The following is a 16,957-nucleotide window of genomic DNA, read 5'->3' as shown; positions in this document are numbered from 1 at the left end:
CCTCTTTTATGCCCATAGCAGCCAGAGACGCAGATGTGTTATTTGCAGCATGAGACGATGCATTATCATGCATGAAAATGATCTTGCTGCGGAAAGCACGGTTCTTCCTCTTGAACCATGGCAGGAAGTGCTGTTTTAGAAACTCCACATAGATTATGGAGTTCATCTTTACCCCTTCAGGGATCCTAAAGGGGCCGACAATCTCACTCCCCATGATTCCAGCCCAAAACATTACTCCACCTCCTCCTTTTTGGCGCCTTAGCCGTGTTTACATGGGGTGTCCATCAACCAGCCATCTTCCACTCCATCCATCTGGACCATCGAGCATTGCACGGCACTCATCGGTGAACAAAACAGTTTGGAAGTCAGTCTTCATGTATCGTTTGGCCCACTGGAGCCGTTTCTGCTTGTGTGCAGTGGATAGAGGTGGTCGACAGGATGGCTTACGCACAGCTGCAAACCTCTGAAGGACCCTGCATCTTGTTGTTCGGGGGACGTTGGAGGCACCAGCAGCTTCAAAAACTTGTCTGCTGCTATGACAAGGCATTTTTGCAGCTGCTCTTTTAACCTGATGCAATTGCCTGTTGGAAAGAGTCCTCAATTTTTCCTTATCAGCACGCACACGTGTGTGCTGGGAATCAGCTACATACTTCTTGATTTTGCAATGATCACGATGAAGTGTCTTGGCAATGTTGATTGTAGTCATGCCTTGATCTAAATACTCCACAATTTGTTGCTTCTCAGGAGCCGACACATCCTTTTTCTTTCTCATTTTGGCAAAAAATGTAGGCTCCTTAATAATGTGGAACAGCCTTCTTAAGTAGTCTTGCCTTTATCTGGACACACCTGCCAAACTAATTTGCACAGGTATCTGCAATTGCTTTCAGTGATATAAAGAGCCCTGACACACATCACCATCAATGAGTTTAAATGACAAACAAAAAAATTCTAACCTTATCACTCCTAAACTCTTTTTGCATAATAATTTGGAACACAGTGTATATATCTAATATACACTCACTGGCCACTTTATTAGGTACACCATGCTAGTAACGGGTTGGACCCCCTTTTGCCTTCAGAACTGCCTCAATTCTTCGTGGCAGAGATTCAACAAGGTGCTGGAAGCATTCCTCAGAGATGTTGGACCATATTGACATGATGGCATCACACAGTTGGCGCAGATTTGTCGGCTGCACATCCCTGATGCGAATCTCCCGTTCCACCACATCCCAAAGATGCTCTATTGGATTGAGATCTGGTGACTGAGGAGGCCATTTGAGTACAGTGAACTCATTGTCATGTTCAAGAAACCAATCTGAGATGATTCGAGCTTTATGACATTGCGCATTATCATGCTGAAAGTAGCCATCAGATGTTAGGTACATTGTGGTCATAAAGGGATGAACATGGTCAGCAACAATACTCAGGTAGGCTGTGGCGTTGCAACGATGCTCAATTGGTACCAAGGGGCCCAAAGAGTGCCAAGAAAAAATTCCCCACACCATGACACCACCACCACCAGCCTGAACCGTTGATACAAGGCAGGATGGATCCATGCTTTCATGTTGTTTACGCCAAATTCTGACCCTACCATCCGAATGTCGCAGCAGAAATTGAGACTCATCAGACCAGGCAACGTTTTTCCAATCTTCTATTGTCCAATTTCGATGAGCTTGTGCAAATTGTAGCCTCAGTTTCCTGTTCTTAGCTGAGAGGAGTGGTACCCGGTGTGGTCTTCTGCTGCTGTAGCCCATCTGCCTCAAAGTTCGACGCACTGTGCGTTCAGAGATGCTCTTCTGCCTACCTTGGTTGTAACGGGTGGCAATTTGAGTCACTGTTGCCTTTCTATCAGCTCGAACCAGTCTGCCCATTCTCCTCTGACCTCTGGCATCAACAAGGCATTTCCGGCCACAGAACTGCCGCTCACTGGATTTTTTTTCTTTTTCGGACCATTCTCTGTAAACCCTAGAGATGGTTGTGCGTGAAAATCCCAGTAGATCAGCAGTTTCTGAAATACTCAGACCAGCCCTTCTGGCACCAACAATCATGCCACGTTCAAAGGCACTCAAATCACCTTTCTTCCCCATACTGATGCTCGGTTTGAACTGCAGGAGATTGTCTTGACCATGTCTACATGCCTAAATGCACTGAGTTGCCGCCATGTGATTGGCAGATTAGAAATTAAGTCTTAACACACAGTTGGACAGGTGTACCTAATAAAGTGGCCAGTGAGTGTATAAAGCTTAAATGTGTGTATATATGTATATGTGTGTGTGTATGTCCGTGATTGGCATCCGCACCGTCGCAGCTACAGCCACAAAATTTGGCACAGTCACACGTCTGGACCCCCAGAGTGTCCTAAGCTATGTGGTGAGGCGAAATTTTAACCCCACGCGTTCCAATTCACCAAACAATTTTGCCCCTATCTACATAATGGGGAAAAAGTGTGTGTGTGTGTATCAAGCCCAGCCCCTCATTATGATGTCATAATGGTTGCCATGGCGACGCTGATGTAATCATAGGTTGCAAGCCCCGCCGCTCATTATGATGTCATAATGGTTGACCATGGGATGGAGGATGTGTGATGGGTATATGGGCACTGGACTATGGGATGGAGGATGTGTATGACGGGTATATGGGCACGGGACTATGGGATGGCGGATATGTATGATGGGTATATGGGCACGGGACTATGGGATGGAGGATGTGTGATGGGTATATGGGCACTCTACTATGGGATGGAGGATATGTATGATGGGTATATGGGCACTCGACTATGGGATGGAGGATATGTATGATGGGTATATGGGCACGGGACTATGGGATGGCGGATATGTTTGATGGGTATATGGGCACGGGACTATGGGATGGAGGATATGTGTGATGGGTATATGGGCACGAGCCTATGGGATGGTGGATCTGTATGATGGGTATATGGGCACGGGACTATGGGATGGAGGATATGTATGACGGGTATATGGGCACGGGACTATGGGATGGCGGACATGTATGATGGGTATATGGGCATGGGACTATGGGATGGAGGATGTGTGATGGGTATATGGGCATTCTTCTATGGGATGGAGGATATGTGTGATGGGTATATGGGCACGAGCCTATGAGATGGAGGATATGTATGATGGGTATATGGGCATGAGCCTATGGGATGGAGGATGTGTGATGGGTATATGGGCATGGGACTATGGGATGGAGGATGTGTGATGGGTATATGGGCACTGGACTATGGGATGGAGGATATGTATGACGGGTATATGGGCATGGGACTATGGGATGGCGGATATGTATGATGGGTATATGGGCATGAGACTATGGGATGGAGAATATGTATGATAGGTATATGGGCACAGGTCTATGGGATGGAGGATAATTATAATTTGTTATAACTAACCATAGTTAGTTACTATGCCCGGGCAGCACCGGGCTCTTCAGCTAGTGTATATATATATGGTGGCTTACAATTCTCTCACTCCCCAAGACCAACAAACAGACATGGTGATGGAGTCGGCATACTCCTGTCCCCACAATGCACTTTCCAGGTCATCCCCCCAGTTCCATCACTCTTATTCCCTTCTTTTGAGGTCCACACCATCAGGCTCTTCCGTCCCCTCTCCCTCAGGGTAGCGGTCATATACCGGCCCCCAGGCTCACCCACCCACTTCCTTGACCACTTTTCAGCCTGGCTGCCGCACTTCATGTCCTCAGAATTTCCAACCCTCATCCTGGGAGACTTCAACATCCCCATTAACAGCCCTACTTCCACATCTGCATCCCAGCTTCTATCACTAACCACCTCTCTAGCCCTCTCACAGCTTTCAACCTCTGAGACACACAAGGACGGTAACAGCCTTGATCTGGTCTTCGGCCGGCTCTCTTCAATCTCCCACCTAAATAACTCACCGCTTCCACTCTGACCACAACATTCTCTCCTTCACACTCACAAATCTTCGCCCACCCCAGCTCACTCCTACCTACCACACAGTCAGAAATCTACAAGCCATTAACCCTCAGACACTTTCAGATTCCCTACACTCATCACTGTCCCCTATCTCCTCTCTTTCCTGTCCTAATCTGGCTGTTCATCACTACAATGACACTCTTAGAAGCACCCTTGACCAAGTAGCTCCCCTCACTCTCAGAACCTCCAAACACAGAGTAAAACAGCCCTGGCTCACATCACAAACTCAACTTCTCCAGCGATGCTCTAGGATTGCTGAACGGCTATGGAGAAAAACCCGCACACCAGAAGACTTCATCCACTTCAAATTTATGATAAGAACCTATAACGCTGCCCTTCAACTCGCCAAACAGACTTACTTCACCACCCTGATCTCCTCACTAGCCAACAACCCCAAGAAACTTTTTGACAGTTTTCACTCCCTCCTCAGGCCAAAAGCACAAGCCCCTATCACAGACATTTGTGCTGATGACCTGGCCTCCCACTTTACAGAAAAAATTGATAATATCCGTCAGGAAATCTGCTCCCAACCACCAAGAGCGGTGACTCCCATCCCTTCCTGCATCTCCCCTGGCTCAATTTCCACATTTGATCCCATCACAGAAGAAGAAGTCTCCAGACTCCTCTCTTCTTCTCGTCCGACTACATGCACTACCGACCCCATGCCCTCACATCTCCTCCAGTCTCTTTCTCCAGTCGTCACAACCCACCTAACTACAATCTTTAATCTTTCCCTCTCCTCGGGCATTTTCCCATCCTCCTTCAAACACGCCATTGTTACTCCATTACTAAAGAAACCCGCTCTCGACCCATCCTGCACAAACAACTACAGACCAGTCTCCAATCTCCCCTTCATCTCTAAACTTTTGGAACGCCTAGTTTACTTCCGCCTTACCCGTTACCTCTCCATTCACTCCCTTCTAGACCCTTCACAGTCTGGCTTCCGCCCCCTACATTTGACTGAAACTGCACTCATCAAAGTGACCAATGACCTTCTGACAGCAAAACGTAACGGTGACCACTCTCTGCTCATTCTTCTTGACCTATCTGCAGCTTTCGATACTGTTGACCACCATCTCCTACTCTCTAGGCTCCAGTCACTAGGCATTAAGGACACTGCATTCTCCTGGTTCTCTTCCTATCTCTCTGACTGCTCCTTCAGTGTTTTGTTCTCTGGCTCCACGTCATCTCCTCTTCCTCTTGCTGTCGGGGTACCTCAGGGCTCAGTCCTTGGCCCCCTTCTTTTCTCTCTCTACACGGCCCCAATTGGACAGACAATCAGCAGATTTGGCTTTCAGTACCATCTTTATGCTGATGACACACAACTATATACGTCTTCCCCCGACCTTACCCCCGCTGTACTACAGAACGCCAGTGACTGTCTGTCCGCAGTCTCCAATATCATGTCCACTCTCTATCTGAAACTCAACATCTCTAAAACTGAACTTCTTCTGCTCCCGCCGTCTACTAACCTCCCTAAATCTGACATTTCCCTCTCCGTGGGTGGTACCACAATAACACCCCGGCAGCAGGCGCGCTGTCTGGGTGTTATGTTTGACACCAATGTCTCCTTCACATCCCATATACAATCTCTTGCCGCTTACACCTAAAGAACATCTCTAGAATCCGCCCTTTTCTCACTATGGAAACAACAAAAACCCTCAGTGTTGCATTGATCCACTCCCGCCTGGATTACTGCAACGCTCTATTAATTGGCCTCCCCGTCATTCGACTATCCCCTCTCCAGTCCATACTTAATGCAGCGGCCAGGATCGTCCATCTGGCTAATCGGTACTCGGACGCATCCGCTCTTCGCCAGTCCTTACATTGGCTGCCCATTCATTATAGGATCCAATTCAAAGTACTTGTTCTCACCCACAAAGCTCTCCACAGTGCGGCACCCCCTTACATCTCTTCCCTCATTTCTGTCTATCGGCCTAGCCGACCGCTGCGCTCTGCAAACGACTTTCGACTGACCTCTGCAGTAATCCGTACCACTCCCGACTCCAAGACTTCTCCCATGCTGCTCCTAGCCTCTGGAATGCTCTACCCCAAGAAAATCAGGACTATCCACAATTTGCATAGTTTTAGGCGCTCCCTCAAAACACACTTGTTCAGAGCGGCCTATCACGTTCACTAATCAAAGTCATTCTATGTGTAAGTGTGCGTGTGTAGCCCATTCACTATCGCCATCCATCCTTCACTCCCTCAAGATGGCTGGATCTTCTTTGTAAATACACAATTGTAAATACACACCTGTACTCTGTATCTCCCTCACCTCATTGTAGATTGTAAGCTCTCACGAGCAGGGTCATCTTATTTCGTCTTATTTTGCTTTAATTATTGTATTGTTAATGTTGTTACTTATGACTTGTGTTTTGAAACTGTTAAACTGTAAAGCGCTGCGGAATATGTTGGCGCTATATAAAGATTATTATTATTATTATTATATATATATATGCACCACGATGCATCCTAGACAATATCGCAGCAAAGAAAAAATATATATTCTCCTGGAAAAAAAGGGGTAAAACCGTCCGAGGAAACATTCCCCTGAAAAACTCTGTGGAAAAAATTTTTTTTTTCTAAAAACCTCCTTGAGGAAAAAATCCCCAATACGCTGTATAATGGAGGAAAAAAACATTATTCTAAAGAAAACGCAATAATTAAATGTGTGATTAGGTGCTATGGTGGAAATGCACTATATGGAACTATGAAAGCTGAATATGAATAAAAAAGATTACCTTATATTGGACCAAACCCACAAGTCTATTTTATTCTCCCAAAAAGACGGCCATATCTATTTTATCATTGAATCCAGTAGGACCCATAGCACAGGTGTCCATGATCCACCTGGATTCTCGTCTTAATAAAATACGATGTAAATTTCCTCCCTGTGGAGGCAAAGATCCTTTTTGATTCCAGCAAAGGAAATGATATTGAGGTCTTCTATGTACCTCCTACCTCTTCTTTATTCATATTCAGCTTCAATAGTTCCATATAGTGCATTTCCACCATAGCACCTACTCACACATTTAATTATTGTATTTTCTTTAGAATAATGTTTTTTTCCCACCATTATACAACTCATTGGGGATTTTTCCCTCAAGGAGGTTTCTAGGAATAAAAAAAATTTTCCACAGAGTTTTTAAGGGGAATATTTCCTTGGACGGTTTTACTCCTTTTTTTCCAGGAAAATATATATTTTTTCTTCGCTGGGATATTGTCTAGGATGCATCGTGGTGCATATATATATATATATATATATATATATATAATATATATATGTACATTATTTATATGTAAAAAAATTTTGATATACTTGGTATTTATATAATACTTTTGATATTGTTGTGAGATTGTGTATTGTCTTCACATCATTTAAGCAACAGCGGTGGAAGGAGGAGGAACCAGGTGATGTGATTTCATTATGAACCCGTCACTTCCTTCCACACTATGACCTATTGAAGCTCTTGGACAGCGCGAAACGGCCATTGTCAGCTGTTTCTTCACTCTTCACATCTATTCCCTGGCCGACATGTTATTCATGTGCCAATAAATCTGCCACATATTTCATCAGCTCGCTGAGTGCGACCTCCTTTCTTTACTTTGGATTTATATATATACAGTTGTGGCCAAAAGTATTTTCACCCCTGCAATTCTGTCAGATAATACTCAGTTTCTTCCTGAAAATGATTGCAAACACAAATTCTTTGGTATTATTATCTTCATTTAATTTGTCTTAAATGAAAAAACACAAAAAGAATTGTCCTAAAGTCAAATTGGATATAATTCCAGACCAAACATAAAAAAGAGGGTGGACAAAAGTATTGGCAATGTTCGAAAAATCATGTGATGCTTCTCTAATTTGTGTAATTAACAGGACCTGTAACTTACCTGTGGCACCTAACTTACAACTGTAGATTGGTAATACAATAAATTGGTTTGATAAGTAGAGGCCAAAAATTGTCTTCACGTTCAGGTGCCACCTGCAGGTCATTGTGTCTTTCTGCAGGTTTATGAAAATGAATGTTTAAACTGTATTTAGTAATAAAATCATGAATGTGTAGTTTGTTTGGCTCTTTTCTTGCTGAAGGGAGCAAGTTTACCTTTCAAATGGTGTATCATTTGTGTGTGTGGGACGAAGTAATCAGCGAAAAAGCAGTGCATGTATAGAAATGTGTCTGCATATGTGACTCACCTGCAGTGAAGTGTGCAATACTTCAATGTGTCTGAAATAGGCTGGGCAAACACTTGAGCAAGCTGGAAAGACCCCAAGACAAATGTTTGGATTTGTTTGTGATGTCTGTAAGTAGCTTTGTAGTAGTGTGCTTTGGGGTACTGTGGTGCCACCTGCAGGTCATTTTTCCTTACTGCAGGTTTGTGAAAATTAATGTTTAAACTGTATTTTGTGATCAAATTGTGGATGTGTGGTTTGTTTGACTATTTTCTTGCTGAAGGGGGCAAGCTTACCTTTCAAATGGTGTATCATTTGTGTGTGTGGGTGCAGTATGAACGGACATACAAAGTAATCACCAAAAAACAGTGTTTAGAAATAATAGAATAGATAGGGTGTATGGCACAGCGACAATTCAGAATTTTCCATTTCACAATATCTTGTAGAGGGCCATTTTAAATGGAATCTGTCAGTAAGATAAACCCTCCTAAGCTGTCTGTATGGGCATGTAGGTCATAAATAGTTAAATAAAATGTTAACTTGATGTCTACGATCCAATGACTTATTCCAGAGGAATTATTGGTTTTCTTAATAGGTAAATTAACTTTTAAGATCTATGGGCCGGACATAGATCTCCCCAATAATCTGCCTCCAGAACTTATTATAAATTAAAGGGGGCATTACCAGTGTGAGACATGTAATCACTGACAGTCTGGTCTCCTGATCTAAATGTCTCACACTGGTAATGCCCCCTTTCATTTATGATAAGCTCTGGAGGCAGATACTCAGGGAGATCTATGTCCGCCCCATAGATCTTAATGGCTCATTTACATAAGAAGCATGTTGATTTCTCTGGAATAAGACATCTGATCACAGACATCAAGGTATCATTTTATTTACCTTCCTGTGACCCACATGCCCATATAGACGGCTTAGGAGGGTTGATCCTACTGACAGATTCCCTTTAAAAATGTGTATATTATGTTTGCTAACCTACCAAAACATTAATCATTGTTTGTGTTGAATAATTCTATAACTTGTCTAATCTTAAAAATTATGTATTTGTGTTAAGATCCCAAGACTGCCAGTTGTATGTCTACTGTGGAATCACTACCTGGAAAACCAATTCTCTGCTCTCTCCAGCGTGATCCTATTCTCCACCCTACTGCAGTTTCCTACCAAGAACTCGCCACTAAGGTCCAGGCCAGTGCAATGGCAGAGGTGAGCTGTATGTATTTAGTCCCTTCCTGGACCACAAAAAAACTCTGTAAACATCCATGAAAATTACATGTAGCATCCTTTAGGGTATGTGCACACGCTGTGGTTTTTGCTGCGGATTCGCTGTGGATCTGCAGCAGTTCTGCAGACAGTGTACAGTAGCATGTAAATCTATGTGATTTACATTCTGCTGTGCACATGCTGCGGATTTTTAACTGCGGAAAAGCTGCGGTTTTGCATCTGCAGAAAGAAATGACATGTCACTTCTTTTCTGCGGATTCTGCTGCGTTTTACCATCTCCTCCATTGTAGAGGTGATAAACCGCAGGCCAATCTGCAGGTAAAACCGCAGGTCATTTTACCTGCGGTTTTAACTGCAGTTCCGCAGATACAAATCTGCAGACCAATCCGCAGCGTGTGCACATAGCCTTAGGCTACTTTTACACATGCGTTTTTTTTTGCGGCCCGTTTTTGCGGACCGTATTGCAGAAATGTTTGCAGTCTCCCGCAAAACCGGGCCGCAAAAAACCTTCTCAGATAGCTGTTTTCCCTGTTATAACAAATAGCAGGGAAAAAAATTTGTGATCCGCAAATACGGTGTACAGCAAAAACAAGCTAACGTTGTTTTTGCGGCACCATTGAAATGCATTGCGGCCGTGTCAGTAAGCCGTGAAAAATATCGAGCAAGCTCGATATTTTTTCACGGTCGCAAATACAGCCATGCAGAGCACGGCCTCCTACTAATTTTTGTAGCCCCTTAGAAATGCATTGGCGCTGCAAAAAAGGCCAGCAAAAACACAGCAAGTGTAAAACCAGCCTTAGAAGCTGTTCACAAGGCTGCAGCAGGGACAGTTTAGTTCTAGCTGGATTAGCAGTGGATGGGGATAACCAGTGGCACTGTATGGTTACCACTGTTATTGATGACCACCACTTTTATGGCACTGTGTCTTGTCATTTACAGATGCTTCACCATAAAACTGGCATTTCCCTGATCCACATCTTGTCCCTTTCCTTTTAATTATACCACTATTGTAAGGAGAGTTTAAAATGGAATGGAAGATGAGTATGTGTAGATATGTTGCTAATAATAATAATATTATTATATGGGACTGATGGAAACAACCAAGCATATGCATACATAATCTGTGAGTAAGTGATCATTGTCCTGTGGGAAAGCAAAATAGTTATGCAAAATGCAGTCCTGAGAGGGTGATAAAAAGCCTTGGATTAGCCACTTTGTGTATATCAATATAAAATGTTTTTTAAGTGTATAAGATGATTTTTTTGCCTAAAATACAAAGTAAATGTGTCGGCTCTTAACTTTAGGCCCTTTAGAGATCATTCTATATTCAACTTGCTTAACTGTTCACACTAATAGTAATTTTGACCAGGGGTGCCCAAACTTTTACATGGCATACACTTTGTGTGTGTTCTGTGTGTGTGTATATGTATGTGTGTGTGTGTATATATATATATATATATATATATATATATATATATATATATATATATATATACTGGCTGAAGAGCCCGGCGCTGTCCGGGCATAGTAACTAACTACGGTTAGTTATAACAAATTATAATGATTATATCTATATATGTAAAGCTGAGTGTAGAGCCCCGCCCACTCCGCATAGCCACACTCACTCTAATATTCCACATCATCCCGTCAGAGCCACCGTACTACTACCCCTAATATCCCATGTCATTCCGTCAGAGCCACCGAACTACTACTCCTAATATCCCACATCATCCCGTCAGCCAGAGCCATTGGACTACTACCTCTAATATCCCACATCATCCTGTCAGAGCCAAAGGACTACTACCCCAATATCCCACATCAGCCTGAGGTCAGAACCAGAGTGCTGAGTGGAACGGTCCTAACTTCCATACCGGGGATCCCTTTAAGAGAGGCCTGGCTTCAGAACCAGAGCACTGAGTGGATTTGCCCTGACTTCCAATACTGATCCCTTTAATAGAAGCCTGGGGTGACAATCAGGGCGCTGAGGGATTTACCCTAACTTCCATACCGAAGATCCCTTTAAGAAAGGCCTGGGGTCAGTACCAAAGTGCAGAGTGGATTTGCCCTCACTTCCATACCGGGAATCCCTGTAAGAGGGGCCTGGGGTCAGAATCAGAGCGCTGAGTAGAATTGCCCTAATTTCCATACCAATGATTCCTTTAAGAGGCCTTGGGGTCAGAACCACAGCACTGAGTGGAACAGTCCTAACTTCCATACCGGGGATCCCTTTAAGAGAGGCCTGGGGTCAAAGCCAAAGCACTGGATGGATTTGCCCTGACTTCCATACCAATAATCCCTTTAATAAAGGCCTGGGGTCAGTACCAGAACATTTGAAGGCAATAGCCCTGACTTCAATACCGGGGATCCCTTTAATAGAGGCCTGGGGTCAAAACCAAAGCACTGAATGGATTTGCTCTGACTTCCATACCAATGATCCCTTTAATAGAGGCCTGGGGTCAGTACCAGAGCATTTGAAGGCAATTGCCCTGACTTATATACCGGGGATCCCTTTAAGAGAGGCCTGGGGTCAGGATCTGAACGCTGAGGGATTTACCCTAGCTTCCATACCGGAGATCCCTTTAAGAGAGGCATGGGGTCAGTACCAAAGCGCAGAGTGGATTTGCCCTCACTTCCGTACCGGGGATCCCTTTAAGAGGGGCCTGGGGTCAGAACCAGAGTGCTTAGTGGAATTGCCCTAACTTCCATACCAATGATCCCTTTAAGAGACCCTGGGGTCAGAACCACAGAGCTGAATGGAACAGTCCTAACTTCCATACAAGGGATCCCTTTAAGAGAGACCTGGGGTCAGAACTAAAGCACTGGATGGATTTGGCCTGACTTCCATACCAATTATCCCTTTAAGAGGGAAGATGTGCCTATGGGATGGAGGATGTGTGATGGGGATAAGAGCACGGGAGGGGGGATTCATTTCTGTCGTGCTCTCTGCTCCTTTCTGGGGGCAGACAATGGCAGGGAGCTTATGTTCCCAGGGATACTAGATTTCTCCCACTCGGTCACTGTCTGCTGAGGTGTTGTCGTGGAGTGAGAAAACTGTTGCTTATAGCAACCAATCACAGCTCAGCTTCTTTTAAACATCTCTGGTGAAATGAAAGATGCTTAGTGATTGGTTGCAAGGAAAACTGTTGCTCATAGCAACTAATCACAGCTCAGCTTCTTTTAAATAGCTCTGGTGAAATGAAAGATGCTTCGTGATTGGTTGGTGATACACACATACACACATTCAGTTTAATATATATAGATATATCCAGTATAATGTTTATAAAGTGGGTGAACACATCAACAATTCTCTAAGTAATTATATTTGTAAATTTGCTATTTGCATGAAATTTTCACCAAATGTCAGCAACAGCCCTTCCGAAGCACACAGGCAAAGAAATCAAAGCACAGATGTCCATAAATTAAGATATGCTTAATGAGAAATGACACAGGGAAAAAGTATTGAACACAGGAAGAAAGAGAGGTGCAAAAATGAGACAACTATCACTAATTAGAAAGCAATCCTGCCACTTAGTGAAAAATAATATTAGCTGGTTCAACTGATGGCCTACAAAAAGGGGTCTCATTACCAAGGTGCCACACAAGAAACATCTTATGATGTGTAAAACCAGTGAGCTGCTTCAATGCCTTTGCCATCTTATTGTTGCAAAACTTACTGATGGCATTGGTTACAAAAGACTTTCTAAACTACTGAAGGTTCCAGTGAGCAGTGTTGGGGCCATAATCCAAAAGTGGAAAGAACATAATTTCACCATAAACTGGCCACGACCAGGTCCTCCCCGCAAGAGTTTAGTAAAAGGAGTGACAAGAATTATTAGAATAGTTGTCCAAGAGCCAAGGACCACCTGTGAAGAGCTACAGAAAGACCTGGAATCAGCAGGTACTATTGTTTGAAAACAAAAACAAAACATAAGTAATGCACTCAACCTTCATGGCCTGAATGCATGCTTACCATGCAAAACTCCTTTGCTGAGTAAAAAGCATGTTCAAGCGTGTTTACAGTTTGCTCAAAAACATTTAGACAAGCCTGTGAAATACTATGAGAATATAACCTGGTCAGATGAGACCAAAATTGAAGTCTTTGGATGCCATGATACACACAATTTTTGGAGGCCAAAAGGCACTGCATATCACCCCAAAAACACCATACCAACAGTAAAGTTTGGAGATGGGAACATCATGGTGTTGGGCTATTTTTCAGTATACAGTGCTGGCAGACTTCATGTATTTGAAGGAAAGATGAATGGAAAAATGTACCGAGACGGAGGGGCGTGGCTATGTAGCCGAGGAAGCACACTGAGAGAGCTCCTGAAAATCCAGCTTCCATCCTGCGTCTTTGGCCTCATAATTGCAACACACCTGTCAGCATTCGTGACATCTGGATGCCAGGGACCCCGGTGGACCCCGAAGGGAGACATGAGGTAGCTCTGGTGAGCTGAAAGCCGGGGGAGCCGGAGCGGCGGCAGGGCCTGCACGAGGCGGCAGCCATCTTAAGACGCACGCTCTATCAGTAAGAGCTGCGGTGTCCAGCTTCCATTGCCACAGTGCTACCTGACGGTGACTCACATCCTGAGGACACAAGGGACTCGCGTTGAGCGCCCTGAAAAATTGGGCCCTGCGTTCCTCCCTTTCATTAATAGATTCACTGTGCCGCTGGCGCCACTTCTGTGGGGACTTCTGTACCCCCCACTGCTGCTGTCTCTGCGGGGGCTGTGGTCTCTATCCCCCCCGGCTGTGACAAACCTTGCTGCTGCAACACCAGACACTGCCCTTCCTGATCCATGTGACTCCCCCTACATAGGAGCTGCTTCTGAGATATACCTCTTTTTACAAGCCCTGCTGTGCATATAATTGGGGGAAAGTCCCTAGAGCCTGCACCTCTGGTTGTCCTGTTGCGCTGCACTGTCACTGATTATGAGTCGATCTAAAGGATCAGCAGCAGCAGAAAAATTAAAAGAATATGCCAAACCCGACCCCTCTGAAAGTGTACGGGTTCCTAAAAATAACCCTTCACAAGCTCAGCGAAAAAGCCGTCCCCCTGGGAGTGAGGAGGAGAATGAGCAGTAAGAACTGACCCTCAAACAGGCGTCTGAACAGCTAATGCAAGCCATCTCCTTAACTAGGACTTCTCTGACGAAGAAGATAGAAGGCGTGTACACTGAGGTGGGGCGACTCCGACAGGACATGCAAGCTATGCGGGGACGCATTACGGAAGTGGAGATGAGAGTATCCCAGGTAGAAGACACCATCGCACCTATGGAGGTCAAGTTGACAGAGGTGGCAGGCTCTATGAACGCCTGGAAGCAAAAAGCGGACGATCTGGAGAACAGGATGCGTCGAAATAACATCCGTGTCATTGGACTTCCGGAGCGTTCAGAGGGTTAACATCCTGAGCAATTTCTGGAAGGCTGGCTTAAGGCCTCACTGGGAGATGAATTTTCTCCTGTATTCGCCGTCGAAATAGCGCATAGGGTCCCTACAAAACCCCTTCCTCCGGGAGCCCCACCTAGACCCTTCTTGGCACGTCTCCTCAACTGTAAAGACAGAGACACCATTCTGCGTCTCGCACGGCAAAAAAGCCCCATCAAATTTGATAATGCTGTGATTTCCATTTTCCCGGATTTTTCCTTGGAATTTCAGAAGCAGCGGGTACAATTCATTGAAATTAAGAGGCGGCTCAGAGAGAGGAGCATCGAGTATTCCATGATCTACCCGGCCCGGCTCCAGGTTGTACACGGGGGCTCATCTATGTTTTTTACGGATCCAGCGGAAGCGACTGAGTGGCTGCGGTCCCATGGGGGATCCCCTGCAAAGGAATCCTAATGTACTCGCTGCCAATTTGAATCCTTCAATTAGAGGCCCAGTTGGGGCTTCCTCGGCGGGTATCCAGTTCAACAACAATACCGGACACTGAGTTCAGTGATGGTATCCCCTTATTCTTTTTTCAATAGGGGCGTGGGACTCTGTTCCTATATTACTAGACTAATGTTTTGTTTTTTTCCTTTTAATAGTCTCAGATTTAATAGTTTTTTAGGTAGTAGTCGCAGTCAGTGGCAACCCTGTCTTTTATGTGATGTTTCCAATCTCTGCTCGGGTACTAGCATGCACCATATTCAGATAGACAAAAATGGGGTCTGAAATAATATGTATGACCTGGAATGTGAGGGGCATTAAGACCCCCCAAAAGAAAATCAAGGTATTCTTGCAGATCAGGCAATGCCGTCCGCACATTGTGGCCTTGGTGAAGACGCACCTGACCAGGGATACTGCTCGGTGTGTGCAGAAACCGTGGGCACAATGGTATATCCACTCATTTCATACCAGTTATTCAAGGGGGGGTCTCGCTATTGATACATAAGGACGTTAGATGGGAGGCCAGGGAGGCCCGAAGGGATCCTTAGGGACGTTTTGTATTTGTGCATGCACTTATTAATTCCAGACAATATGTTATTCTATGTATTAACAATCCCCCTCCAGCCAATATGTCTATTCTCCAGAAGGCGATGGGTTTCGCCCTGAACTATCCAGACGCAGATGTCATATGCATGGGCGATTTCAACCAGGTCATGGATAATCGTCTTGACAGGCTGAGATTGAGTGATGAAGGGCAGGGGGAGTCTCTCCCACAGGTTATATCCCAACTATCACAGTTCATGGAGGGCAGTGGATGGCTGGATCTATGGAGAACGCGACATCCCGAGAAGAGGGAATATACTTGCCATTCATCCACTAAGCGCTCCTTGTCACGTATAGATTACAAATTTGGATCCAGTGGTCTAATAATGTGGGTAGATAGCATAGAACATGGCAGTAGGGGGATTTTAGACCATAGCCCTGTCGTTCTTAAACATAAATACGGACCACTCAGCAACAAGATGGCATTGAAATTAAACCCCTTTTGGCTGAAGTTGATAGAATCACCCGATAGAACGATCGATCAATTACATTGCTTCATTTCATCCCACCCTGAACCCCGGAATGTTAACTTATTTTGGGATGCCCTTAAAGGGAATCTGTCACCCCTTTTTTGAGATATCATATAATATCATTCGTGTGTCACATAAGGATTCTCTTAGTACTTTTGCTTCCCCTGACCCCGCACCTTTCATGCATAAATACCTTGTTTATATCGGTTCAGATGTATGTAAACTGCCACGGTCCAGTCCAATGGGTGGGGTTTATTCAACTGCTCCCCCTCCCTGTCTTGCTCTACACAAGAAGAAATGTGTAGAGCAAGACAGGGAAGGGGGAGCAGTTGAATAAGCCCCGCCCAGCGGACCAGACAGCGGCAGTTTACATACATCTGAACCGATATATAAAAGGTATTTATGCATGAAAGGTGCGGGGTCAGGGGGAAGCAAAAGTACAAAGAGAATCCTTATGTGACTCACAATTGAATGATATCATTATATGATCTCTCAAAAAAGGGGTGACAGATTCCCTTTAAGGAATACTTGAGGGGCTGCTTATCCTCTACGATCTCTTATATAAAACGGGTGACATCGAGGGAGGATGATGAGGTGGAGCAGCGATTGAGAGACTCGAAG

The 16,957-nt window shown here is 44.6% G+C and overlaps 1 protein-coding gene across 1 annotated transcript in view; it reads left to right on the top strand.

Annotated features, from left to right (window-relative positions):
* The window catches only part of STARD9 (StAR related lipid transfer domain containing 9), a 292,466-nt gene that overhangs the window by 252,300 nt on the left and 23,209 nt on the right, over positions 1–16,957 (top strand). The window contains exon 28 of the mRNA XM_073552673.1: positions 9,226–9,374. Within this exon, the coding sequence (XP_073408774.1) occupies positions 9,226–9,374 (149 nt within the window). The remainder of the gene's footprint in view (positions 1–9,225; positions 9,375–16,957) is intronic.

This window comes from Dendrobates tinctorius, unplaced genomic scaffold (assembly GCF_039654945.1).
Source record: "Dendrobates tinctorius isolate UK_male_01 unplaced genomic scaffold, ASM3965494v1 ptg000194l, whole genome shotgun sequence".
Classification (NCBI taxonomy): domain Eukaryota; kingdom Metazoa; phylum Chordata; class Amphibia; order Anura; family Dendrobatidae; genus Dendrobates; species Dendrobates tinctorius.
The sequence above is the reverse complement of the archived record's forward strand: the minus strand, read 5'-3'. Positions and strand labels throughout refer to the sequence as shown.